Source organism: Silene latifolia, chromosome 7 (assembly GCF_048544455.1).
Source record: "Silene latifolia isolate original U9 population chromosome 7, ASM4854445v1, whole genome shotgun sequence".
NCBI lineage: Eukaryota > Viridiplantae > Streptophyta > Magnoliopsida > Caryophyllales > Caryophyllaceae > Silene > Silene latifolia.
In genome coordinates this window covers 123547000-123560475 of record NC_133532.1, presented here as the reverse complement: position 1 = coordinate 123560475, position 13476 = coordinate 123547000, and the positions used below count along the sequence as shown (strand labels likewise).

The following is a 13476-nucleotide window of genomic DNA, read 5'->3' as shown; positions in this document are numbered from 1 at the left end:
TCCAAGTGGTAGACGCCACGGCCGTCATCAAGAAATAGACGCCAGCTCACACTGTCACATCGACAAGAGCGGCCGTCATTACCAATAAGCAGACGCTGGCTCACACTGTCACACCGACAAGAGCGGCAATCACCCTCAGGAAGCAGACGCCGCGGCAGTTAGGGCCGGCGCAGTTGATACTCGCAGAAACGATCAAAACGCCTTAAAAGCGTTTAAACAGTTGGGATGCGCACTCTAGACTGCCTCGGCCAGGCCGAGGCGGAAACAAAAAGGCAACTCAGACGAAGACAAAAAAAAAAAAAAAAAAAAAAGACCTCGGCCAAGCCAGAGGCAAAGTGAAGACGCTAAGTACAGTTGATACGCTCAACTATTAGCGCAAGGAAACTCAAAAAAAAAAAAAAAAAAAAGACCTCGGCCAAGCCAGAGGCAAAGTGAAGACGCTAAGTACAGTTGATACGCTCAACTATTAGCGCAAGAAAACTCAAAGTGAGGTAAAGACCTCGGCCAAGCCGAAGACAAAAGAAACGAACTCTTATTAAAAACGATAAGTTACAAGTGAGGAGAATACAGACGACGGCCGTCCCCATAAGGATAAGCCAAAACACAACCTACCAAAGTTGTACAAAATACAAGGAAAAGAAAAACAAAAGATTACAGGTATCATTTGAAGCGCCAAAAATGGCAGGGAGGGAAGGCTTAATAATTGGCTCCCGAACAGCTGAAGCTATCCGAGACGCCGGGTGAGCCTGGTGACGACCGCCCGTCTCCCTATGTCTGTTGCTGCTTGCCATCAGCAGCGGTAGCAGCATCTTCTTCGATGGGCAACCCAACGGCCTTCTTAGCAGCCTCAGCCTTAGCCTCGGCAGCCTCAGCTGCCCTTGCCCTCTCGGCTTCCTCCTTGGCCGCCTTAGCCTTCTCAGCAAGGGCCGCTTTCTCCGCGGTCGCCTCTTCCTCTATCTTCACCCTCACCGCCTCCTTGGCCTTCTCCGCCACGGCCTTCTCCTTGGCTTCGAGCTTGTCGTCAAACAGCTCGTCAAATTTGCTCCACGGAAAGGAACCATCAAGAGGGAAGAGCTCTTCAATCACTTCCCTGGCAGCTTCTTCGGCCAGATCCCGAAATTCGGCGCACATGTTAGGGAGCATGACGGTTTGGTGCATCTCAATGTCGTCCTCCTTTTGCCTAATGATGGCCTCCTTGCTCCGAATCACCTTCCCCTGGATCTGATGCATGCCCCTGAATTCGTTCCTCTGCTGAAAATAAAGGTCGGCGTGCCTCTGAACAAGGTCACACTTCTCCAAAAGCTTTGCAACTTCGGCGCAGCAGCAACCTCGGCCTTGGCTCTCTCAAAGAAGGACCTCCTTTTCAGCGTCCTCCCCCGAGTTTTCTCTCACCAAAAGCGCTTTCTCAGCATCTCCCCTAAGCCTCTGCTCATTGAGGAGATCCAGCTTCGCCTTCACGGCCACCTTCTTAGTGGCATTAAGCTCAAGAGCGGATTGAGCCACGGCCTTCTCCTGCTCTATAATACGAGCACCGATCAGCCCGTTCCACCTCGCCAACCTCTCGATCAACCTCGCGCTTTCCGCTACAAGCTGGGAGGGGGAAACCTTCTGGGATGAAGAGTCGGTGGTGACGTTTCGATCACCAGCCTGTAGTCGGGAGGGGGAAACCTTCTGGAATGAAGAGTGGCAGACGTTTCGATCACCCGACTGCGATCGGGGGGGAAACCTTCTGGGATGAAGAGTCAATGGGGACGTTATGATCACCAGCCTGCGCGGGGTCCTCCTCCACTTGCTGCTCCTGCGCGGGGTCCTCCTCCACTTGCTGCTCAATAAGAGCGACGGCCGACAGCGGCTGACCTACAAGATTTAACGAAAGCATCAGTATCAACATGCATAGACATGCCAGAGAGCCTGTCATCAGCAGCGGCTAAATCTGAGCCACAAGATAGATCAGTACCATGCTTCGCCTTCTTGGCAGGAGGACGCATTTCCTCGCCAGCAGCAGAAGCAACGGCAGCGGTAGATGCTGTCTCCTTTCTCTTACGGATAAGGGGAGACCCCTCCTCATCGGAGTCCTCCCCATTGGAGATATGAACGATCTCCACCGTCACCTTCTCAACAGGGGGGATGGGAGGTGGAACTGATGTCGACGCCGCCGCCGACGAAGACTTTGTCTTTCGCGTATGGCGCGGCATGTTACTAACGACCTTCGCCTGGGCCTCCACCACATTCAAGCTTTTCAGCTGCTGATCCATGAGATCATTCGGTGACGTCCTGCGGTCATGGGTTAGAGCCTTGGGGTGCAAGTTAGCAACGGTTTTATCTTTGTGCAGCCCCATTCTCCGAAGGATATCCTCAGATAGGTCCGGTCCAAAGTGGTCTGCGAAGGAAACAAAACAAGAGTTAAGTAGAAGAAATAAATCGAAGTTCGAGAAACAGGAACATTGAGAGCGGTAATGGGCCTCACACCGACCCCACTCACCCTGTGCCAGGGCCGGTATGAGGCCGACATGGCAGAGCGGCTCATCCTGAAGGATGATCTGCGTTGGGGGAATCCATCTTTTCGGCACCCCACTCTTGTCCGCCTCAAAGAGCCTCATCGTCAGCTTCTCATCCTCCTTAAGAGGGACCTTGCTGGCATCCATCTTGAGCTTTTTCCGGGTGACCCATCTGTCGTGCTCCGCCTTAGTCTCACACCGCAAATTAACTTGGTCTTTGAAAGGAGCGGGCGGGGCGGATAGTCATCCGGCACCTTAACATACACCCACCGATCTTTCCAGTCCTTGCAAGAAGTAAGTTTGTCAACATAGACATAACCCTGCTCCGTTTGCACACTGTACCATCCGACGCGGCCAGAGATTGATGGCCGAAGATGATGAAGCCGGCGGAATAAATTCACCGTTGGGACCTCTCCCTTGAAGAGACAAAGCCAGACAAAGCCGACTATGGTCCTCACAGCCAACGGGTGCAGTTGGGCAACAGCAACGTTCATGGCCCTAATGATGGCCATAACGTACTCATTCAGCGGAAACCGGAGCCCATACTCCAAGTGCCGCATGTATACGCCGATGTGACCCGGGGGAGGGCAACAGACCGCCTGACCCTCCTCAGGGATAACAATTTTGTATCCCCCGCCAAAGGAAAATAGGCCCTCGAAAAATGTCTCGCCGGAACAACTGGCGAACTTATGGGTCCAAGCACGGTCAAGGCGGACCTTACAGGCGTCGCCGTGATCCATAACGTACTGCCTCCCCTCATTAGGACGAGCCTTTGCAGCATCATCACCAAAATCGTCTGCGTCATGATTGACATCATCGTCATCCTCTCATTCCTCCAAAACTTGAGGATCAACTTCAGGAGAAGGAGACCTAGGGCCCCCAAACCTTATCGGGATGGCATCTAGTATCCCCTCCCCATCAAGACGCGACGGGGAACCCCGTGCGCGAAGTGCTAGTCCCCGGCGTCAAGAGAAGACATGATAGCAATGATTATTTAACAAAATAAGAAGTGAGGAAATTTGCTTGTTTACCTTGAAGAAAAACACTCGCCGGAGTAACAACTCTGAAAATTAGAAGACAAAGAAGCCCTTGAAAGTTTAGAGAAGAAAATTTTGGAGAGAATGAAATTGGTGGCCAATTTCACAGAATAACTGCCCTATTTATAGGGAAAAGCCCATGAAGAAGGACCAATCAGAGAACAGCCCATGAAGCGCCAATCAAAGAAAAACAGACACGTGCGGACATGCAACCATGGAAAGTCAATCGTCGCAACAGTCAAACGTCAATCAATGCAACAATGATGAAGCGTCTTCAACACGCCCCTTCACCTCTCTTCGCCTATTCATCTTCCTCAACAAATTCCTAGGTATCTGCTCTCCGCTGGCCACATGATCAACCAAGCTAGGAAGCACCGGCCTGGGGGCAATCAAAACAACCGGCACTCCCAACCCTGGTCTCGGCCAGCGTCACTTTCTCTTCCACATCGGATGCCCTTTACACATCCATGCGGAGGTGGGATATATATGGTACGGCCTAATAAGAACCAGGCCGAGATAGAAGAAGCCGATACAGAAAAAGTTTTTGAAATTACTTTCGCAGAATATACGCTCAGCATACATCGGAGCCCATACCACGGCATAGACTACGCTGGGGGCAAATTGATGGGGCATATTCTGCACCGCTGAGCAAGTCAACATATTGAGCAAGGTCAAGGATATCCACAGCAAAGTCAGCGACCTAGACAGTCTAGCCGATGCAACCCATCGGCTTTGTCACACTGGGTCTCGGCCAGCGGCAACCACCGGTAGGGACACATATCCGCGTACTCATATCCAAGACCCTCGGCCGGCCTGCCATAGGTCCATCGGCCGAGGGTAGAACGTGTAACGCCCCCGGAAAGCAGACAGGCAGCTCAAAATAGCTGCCATTATTTAATGTAATATCCCGAAAAAAACAAAAAAAAAAAACTAATATGAAATAATATATATATACTCCTTTTATATATCTTATATTCTATATGACATACTACTAAACACATTTATAACTAGACACATATTTTAACCATATCTATTTACCATAATATTTATTGGATGAGAACTATGACACAAATGCATAAATGCATTAACTTACTTCATCTAGCATGCACATGATATGGTCTATTTAATCTAATCTTGTAGAATGCTTATCTTTACCTAACTTAGCCATTAAGTAATAGTAAGAGATATATATGGCACGTGTGATCTAATCTTCTACTAACAACATATGACAAATACTAATATGGCACGTAGAACTTGGTAAAAAATGATCCTAATCTTCTAACCGACTTTGCATGCTATAAATAGACATCAACCTTCTTCATTTTTGATCACACTCATTCTTAAAGTATAACGTGAAATGAGAGAGGGGGAGGACACATATTACATATACACTACTTCTATTACACCGCATAATAATAATAAGGTATGATTTCGAGACCCTTCGTCGTAGAAATAAGTAATAATGTAATGATTATTGGGTAGTATTATTGACCGTATAATGTTATATTATCATTATGTTACTCACATGTTATCTTAACTGTCTTTGTATGAACATATGACTGTCATGTTAATACTTCTGTTATAATGTACATTTGGCTAATTGTAGCATTCGGGATACGATTACGGGAGGGGGACAACATTACAAATTTGACCTATGTACATGGAAGGGGGCACTGCCTCATGTAAACTACGGTTCTGATTATTACTGGTAAAAATGCCAGGGGGTTTACACGGGTCTTAGACTCGGGATCCTGTGTACATGGAGGAGGGCTTAGCCCGGGGAGTTTTTACTCCGTAATGTGTCTCATTTCAGTAATAGTAGACCGGTAATCTATATTTTGCATATTATGATAAAATGACAGGTTGTGCATGTCTATTTATAATTATTTGACTGTATTCATATGACCTATTTTCTATACTTGTGAGACGTGAATTGAGTAAATTACTAAAATGGAGGTAAGTAGGGCCGGTGGAGGTGACCGAAGTCATACTCAGCCTGTGGTTGGCTGATCCGTTACTTTCATTCTTTTTCAGGTACAAGTGTCGGGGGAATGACAAGAGTGAGGAATTTCAGATAGGATCGATAACCTAATAGAATGATATATGTAATCGAGTTATTAGTTTTTAGCTTTAACAAGTGTTTTTATCTTTTTTTTTTGTAATAGCCTTGTATTTTCCGAATGGGAAATACGGCGGTGACGCCCTTGTAATTCCGCTGCTGTCTATTATTAATAAAAAGAGCTATTTTGAGCTGCATGTCTGCTTTCCGGGGGCGTTACAAAATGGTATCAGAGCAACTCTGCAACCGCGTGTTGAGCCTTCGGCCATACGTCTAGCGGGGGAATAGATTTTTGGGTCTAGTATAAAACTCTTATCAAACAGATAGAAACCGACTACAAGAGAGTGGGGTAGATATAAAGTGTCTCGAGTTACTTGTTTAAGTGATTTGTTTACTAATTCTTTTATTGCTTTAATAATGTATAGTTTGGGTGTTCTAATTGTTTTTCTTCTGCGTACATTACATATTTGCATGAAGTTTCTACTTGCCAGTCTCATGATATATGCATATTTATTGGTGTGAGATATTCTAAGAAGATTTCGGGATATTTTACCTTTAAGATTTTACTCTATCCTTCCACTAATTATATCTTGATATGGTTTTGAAAATTTCGAAGTTTTAATACTCAAGCTATTTCTCGTATTATAAAATTTCAAATTTGTTCCAGTTAGTTATTGGTATATTTTCAAAATTTTATGTTGTATATTTAAAAAAAAAACCTTTACTAAAACTTTGAAATAAAATTTCAATTTTTGTTTTCTTTGCCTTCTGCTTATTAAATTTTGGTTGTTTTCCTCCGATTTCGAAGTTTTAACTGTTTCACGTATACGAAAATTTCTCGCTCGTTTAAGTTAGTCTTTGATGTATATATTTTCAAAATTTTATGTTCTATATAGATTTTTTTTTAAAAAAAAAAAAAGTTACCTAAAGAAGTTGAAAATGAAATTTTCAATTTTTGTTTTTTCTTTGGCCTTGTGCGGTTATTGGGATGCTAGGGCTTGTTATTATGGACGTCTAATAACAGGCTAAGCACCTACAAACGTATTTGAGTTTGTCTTTGAATTGGATTACTCGAATTCTTGTTCGCGACGGGAATTCCTGCGTTCCATTATATAAGACTTACATTTTTATTAATCATTTTATAAATATGATAGAAAAAAAAAACGCTTTTGTGATAATGAATGCTTCTAACTCTTTTGAGTTTTGAAAAAAAACGAAAAACTTTTCCATTTTCCATTTTTCAAGTTTCGGGACGAAACTTATTTTAAGGAAGGTAGAATGTAATATCCCGAAAAAAATAAAAAAAAACTAATATGAAATAATATATATACTCCTTTTATATATCTTATATTCTATATGACATACTACTAAACACATTTATAACTAGACACATATTTTAACCATCAATTGGTCTCCCTTGTGACGGGTTACCATTTGTGACGGATATTTTGTGAGATAAAATGGTAACAAAATGGGTTAGTGGAGAAAGGGGACCACATAAATAGTGTTGCAGAGAGAGAAAAAGTGGGTACATTGTGAGGTAAAATGGTATCCGTCTTCAACTTGTGACGGATATGTCATGTCTTCAATGAGAATTTGTGTTTAACCATATCTATTTACCATAATATTTATTGGATGAGAACTATGACACAAATGCATAAATGCATTAACTTACTTCATCTAGCATGCACATGATATGGTCTATTTAATCTAATCTTGTAGAATGCTTATCTTTACCTAACTTAGCCATTAAGTAATAGTAAGAGATATATATGCCACGTGTGATCTAATCTTCTACTAACAACATATGACAAATACTAATATGGCACGTAGAACTTGGTAAAAAATGATCCTAATCTTCTAACCGACTTTGCATGCTATAAATAGACATCAACCTTCTTCATTTTTGATCACACTCATTCTTAAAGTATAACGTGAAATGAGAGAGGGGGAGGACACATATTACATATACACTACTTCTATTACACCGTATAATAATAATAAGGTATGATTTCGAGACCCTTCGTCGTAGAAATAAGTAATAATGTAATGATTATTGGGTAGTATTATTGACCGTATAATGTTATATTATCATTATGTTACTCACATGTTATCTTAACTGTCTTTGTATGAACATATGACTGTCATGTTAATATACATTATAATGTACATTTGGCCAATTGTAGCATTCGGGATACGATTACGGGAGGGGGACAACATTACAAATTTGACCTATGTACATGGAAGGGGGCACTGCCTCATGTGAACTACGGTTCGATTATTCGGTAAAAATGCCGGGGGGTTTACACGGGTCTTAGACTCGGGATCCCGTGTACATGGAGGAGGGCTTAGCCGGGGAGTTTTTACTCGTAATGTGTCTCATTTCGGTAATAGTAGACCGGTAATCTATATTTTGCATATTATGATAAAATGACAGGTTGTGCATGTCTATTTATAATTATTTGACTGTATTCATATGACCTATTTTCTATACTTGTGAGACGTGAATTGAGTAAATTACTAAAATGGAGGTAAGTAGGGCCGGTGGAGGTGACCGAAGTCATACTCAGCCTGTGGTTGGCTGATCCGTTACTTTCATTCTTTTTCAGGTACAAGTGTCGGGGGAATGACAAGAGTGAGGAATTTCAGATAGGATCGATAACCTAATAGAATGATATATGTAATCGAGTTATTAGTTTTTAGCTTTAACAAGTGTTTTTATCTTTATTTTTGTAATAGCCTTGTATTTTCCGAATGGGAAATACGGCGGTGACGCCCTTGTAATTCCGCTGCTGTCTATTATTAATAAAAAGAGCTATTTTGAGCTGCCTGTCTGCTTTCCGGGGGTGTTACAGAACGGTCTTTCCACCTGCTAGCCACTTGGCCACTTGGCCACTACGTGACAAAAGGTGAAAGCCTATAAATACTCCTCAACCTTCATTGAGGAAATTAAAGGATCCATAAATTAACCTAAGAATCACTATTCATCTGGTAATATCTCCCTTATCTCTCTACAATGCATCCTTAGCCAAGTAACAACTTATCCCTCTAAGTTTACTGACTTGAGCGTCGGAGTGAGTACGCTTGGCACAAAGTCAAGCCCTCAGTTCGTTCATTGTTGCAGGAGAGGCCGAGAGGAACGATAGAGACGAGGGATCCAACTCAAGACATCATTCCACAAGCCACGGGTGGTAACAATACTTGCTCTGGAATTACACCCGGAACACAAAGAATTATAGAAATGATATGTCATCAGAAGTTGACGTGTCTTCTTCTTGAAATACGCCAAATAACGTGATATATTGTCAAATTTAAAAAAAATTATGACAATATTTAGTATGTATATACCCGCCATACGGCCATCAAAAACCAAAAATGATAAAAACTAAACAGTTTTTTTTTTTTTTTCAATTTGAATCTTACTGTGTAATTGTATAATTTAAATATATCTCAAGTTGGAAAAATATTGTGCCTTAATTGTTTTCAAATCATCCTAAAAGAAATTAGGATAAAGGTTTATCAAATCTACCCTCCTAAAAAGCAGATGGGTGAAATCGTTTGGATTGAACAGATCGGAGATCGAGTACATAAGTTGATAGAAAAACGTGCCATTGGAGGTCACTAGTCCTATGTAGTCGTTCGTGTTGAGCCGTGACTTTTGAGTGACGGTCCCGTCCACCAAATTTGATGATTTCAAATTTGCGTATTATTCTTAAGTTCATGTGTATGTGTTAAATTGCCATGCAACCCTACAGAAATGCGGCGGTATGTTCTTATTTGACTTACACTTACATACCTTAATAATTATAATAATTATGTCGTGGTAGAGCTTAAAGTTCGGTTTTATAAGTACAAATTTAGGTTCATTGCCATAAATTCATTCCATTTTATTGCCATCTTAATTAATGTATGTTGACTAAATATTATAGGGTACGGTATTGTTTCGATCTTAATATTCCTAAACTTATTGAATAATGTTAAATTATTCAAAATGCTATATTCCACCTATTTTAAAGTTTAGTTTATATACATTTTAGTTAATTTTTTTGACAATAACATATTTAGATCAATTAACAAAATTAATCGTACATGAGCTGTTTTCTAGTAGTGGTACTTTGAGTATTTTAAGAATTTTACAGGGTACCATGTAAAATTCGAAATAGCAAGAGGGTATCACGTAAATAATTAAAAATTATATTGAAAAAACTATAATTATAAGCCGAGTTTATAGTTCTATAACTAAATGAAAATCATACGAATTTTTGCATGCAAAATAACATAAATACATTGTCGCCTTTTGTAGAGTATTTTACAGGGTACCATGTAAAATTCGAAATAGCAAGAGGGTATCACGTAAATAATCAAAAATTATATTGAAAAAACTACAATTATAAGCCGAGTTTATAGTTCTATAACTAAATGAAAAACATACGAATTTTTGCATGCAAAATAACATAAATACATTGTCGCCTTTTGTAGAGTATTTTTTTAAAATGAGCATTTTTTATTAATGTTTTCCATTAACTAGCCATTTTCAAATTTTGATTCTCAAAATTTTAGCTCTTTTCGGGAAATACTTTGTATAAAGTGGCTAATTTGGTATAAAAACTCTAGAAAATACCATTATAATTTCTTATGATGATAATTAGTAGTAACTATGTATATATTACTCATCATCACATTGATATTGAAAGAGCTATATCTTTGTTTTTAATCTTTAATTTACTTCTCTTGTTATAAATCTCACACTTATATATGACTATATCCAATAATTTTTTAAATTAATTGAACATATATCTTTTATAATTATTAATTATATACATTTCTATGCATGGTTAATTGATCATCTAACAACCCAATAATGTGCAAGTGTGCAACACAAAATGTTTAGATATGACAAACGCAATCCTCAAAGGTAAAGGCTTATAACCAGAGATGAAGTTAAGTACAGGCTGACCAACCGACTAGGCCATGATGATCCGAGCAAATTTTTCGGAAAAAAATATAATACACACTAATTTTTTTTAAAAAAAGAAAACTATAATTCGAAATATATGTAAGGTCGATGTTTATTTCGGCTCTGGTAGAATTTGTACCAAGCTCGTTTTTGCTTATAAAAAAAGGTATAAAATCGACTCCAACCATCAACTTAAACTTTTGGTTGAGATGATTTTTTGACATGATATCAGAGCATGTGACTAAAAGATCACGGGTTCAAATCTCACCGCCTCTTATTTCTAAAGTCGAATATTAAGCACCAGATATGAGAGACAGATGCATCTACACTTCAATCTCAACACTCGTGAGAGATTGCGTGTTAGAGTATAAAATCGATTTTGGTACTTCAACCATCAGTTTAAGCTTTTGAATGAGATATTTTCTTGACAATAACTATATGAAATCTTTGATCTCAATTTTTTCTTCAACAATATCGTATTTTTTTTTTCAAATTCAAAATGAAAAATAATTAAATAAATAAATTATAAGCAACGTGATGAAATTGTTACGATCAAATATTGAGATGCTTAAATAAAACGACAATTGGAACACAAAAGTACGACCACATTTTTTTTTATTTCCGCATAAAATGACAGTTTTTTCGCTTTTTTCACATTCACAGTTATATTCAAAGGAAAAAATTAAAAAAAATTAATAAAGTAAGAGAAGTAAATATAAATATATAAGAAAAAAAGTATACGTTTTTAAATATCCACGAATTAATGATAAATATTACTCGTACTCCGTATCATGGAAAGCTAAGTTTGATATGGTCTAGTTTTTACCGAAGTGTCCATTTCACCTTAGTTAATTCCCAAACTATCACTGTCAAGATTAATTATGCCCTAAAGTATTAAAAATGGATAGAATGAGAATTAAAAGTCGATAATGATTAGTTCAATAAATATTTTATTAAAAAGGGTTATTTCATGTGAATAATCCATCCTATGCCCCTTCATATACGTAAAATACTACATACAGTGAAAACATCTTAAGATAAACTGGTAAAATATATAGTGGAGTATACTCCATGATACATACATGCGTAAGTTATTACATCTGTGCAGTTAGCCAGTTGGCAGTTACATACAAGTTATCAATCATACAAGCTCTGGATTTTTTCAGAACAAAATCAAAATTAAAAAAAAAAAAAATTGAAATCAAATAATATTACATTGAATGAAAGAATCAGTTAAATATTTATAATTATGATCGAACTCATCATAAATTATACTCCGTATATATATGTTAAGTTTTATTCCGCGTAAATACTTCCCGAAGCTAGGTGGAATCGCCATCAAAATATTTTGTAATACGATGATTATTATTGTTGATATTATTATCAAGGTATTGTTGGTTTTCTTGAACTTCAAGCAAGCTTTGTAGTATTGCATCTGTTGCACTTGTGAGAAACTGTGACCAATCCCTATGGAATAAAACAAACGTATAAATGTCAAAATTAAATTTGTTCATATTATATGAATGTACTTTATTAAAATTACATTTGGCAATTTATGAAGATGCAAGAGATATGCATGAATTATTTATTTCACATTTTAAAAGTATTATACTACGCAGCAAAAACAATATCGGAACCTTAATCTAAAATAATTCAGAACCTTAATCTAAAATAATTTGGAGTCGACTGACATAATTTATCATTTAAAAAGTTTATGATTAATATGTTTAGGATTTAGGAAGTTGATACGCTACTCTAAAATATATTGTGCTACTCATTTTTATTTACTTTATATTAAGATAAGACTAATTAATTAAACTGTCATAAAACGATTGAGTGATAAAATATATTTCAGAGTAACGTTATGATTGTTAAGATTATGTAACTTTAGATGCCATTCAATAATGTGGCTAATGAAAAATACTTACTATTTTTAACAAAATATATATAAATGCAATCTCATTTGTCAAAAAAATGATCACAAAGAATAAAGTTTTTTTTTCTTTAATAGAATAATTTAATTAGTATACTATTTCTTTTCTTTCTCATTATTCAATGCTTGAAATTCTGACCATAAGATCGTTTCAGAATAAAATTCAGACCCTTGAAAAGAAATTGACAGGAGATGAAATGGAGAGACCCTTGAAAAGAAATTGCTACAAGATGAAACGGAGAGGATCCAAATTGGTTCGTAAGGTACGAGATGACACGAGATGAAATGGACATGTTAATGATTGAATAATATGTAACTAAAATTAGAAAAAAAAAATGCAATCATGATACATACCGTACTTTCTACTAATTAAATGCAACTTTTTAAGAAATGTGATTAGAGATATTCCCTCCTCCAGTTCGTTGTCTCAATCATTTATTTACCTTAATGATCAGAACAAAAGAGGTAATAGTTTACGAAACATTAAGGAAAAAAAATTACCCTGAAGAAGTATCAAAAGTTAATCCAACGGTATACTTAGCCTCATCAAGAGCCCATTGAAATCTCTTAAGTTCCTTATTAGAACAAGTCCCATCATTCTTAATCTTAAGTTCAGACGGTTTTACGTCACAAAAAATCGGAACTATTTTCTTTTTAGTTTCCGTCATTAATGCAAGTTCATGCAAACAAAAATATGATTCACAATAACGTTGCGAAAAAACCGCCACTCCGACCTGACTTTTATGGATGGCCCGGTCAATTTTATCGAATAACCTATCACCGGGTCTCATACTCTTACTATCCAAAAACGGGTTTAACCCGAGACTCGAAAGATGTTGGTAGAGTAACCCGGCTATGGTTCTTTTCGTGTCGATCCCCCTATGGTTGATAAACACTTGGCACGGTTTAATAACCGCAGGTGTAGCTATTTGGGTCATGGGTCGGATAATCCGGGTTGCAATGTTTTTGGAGATCGTCATTGAACGTTGCAT

At 38.3% G+C, this 13476-nt stretch overlaps 1 protein-coding gene and 1 pseudogene across 1 annotated transcript; both read right to left on the bottom strand.

The window, feature by feature from the left end:
* LOC141590694 (putative disease resistance protein At4g19530) overlaps window positions 1-2195 on the bottom strand; it is a 35635-nt pseudogene extending 33440 nt beyond the window's left edge.
* A 9678-nt stretch (window positions 2196-11873) lies between these two features.
* Window positions 11874-13476, bottom strand: LOC141590692 (putative 2' cyclic ADP-D-ribose synthase BdTIR). The gene is made up of 2 exons (XM_074411261.1): window positions 12986-13476; window positions 11874-12018 (listed from the first exon to the last, which is right to left on the bottom strand). The coding sequence occupies exons 1-2, from the start codon at window positions 13474-13476 to the stop codon at window positions 11874-11876; spliced, it is 636 nt and encodes a 211-aa protein (XP_074267362.1).

Coding starts and splice junctions, on each gene's coding strand:
- LOC141590692 (XM_074411261.1), bottom strand. CDS start 13,476: ATGCAACGTTCAATGACGATCTCCAAAAACATTGCAACCCGGATTATC. Junction 12,019..12,985: donor ACTTTTGATACTTCTTCAGG/GTAATTTTTTTT, acceptor TTTATTCCATAG/GGATTGGTCACAGTTTCTCA.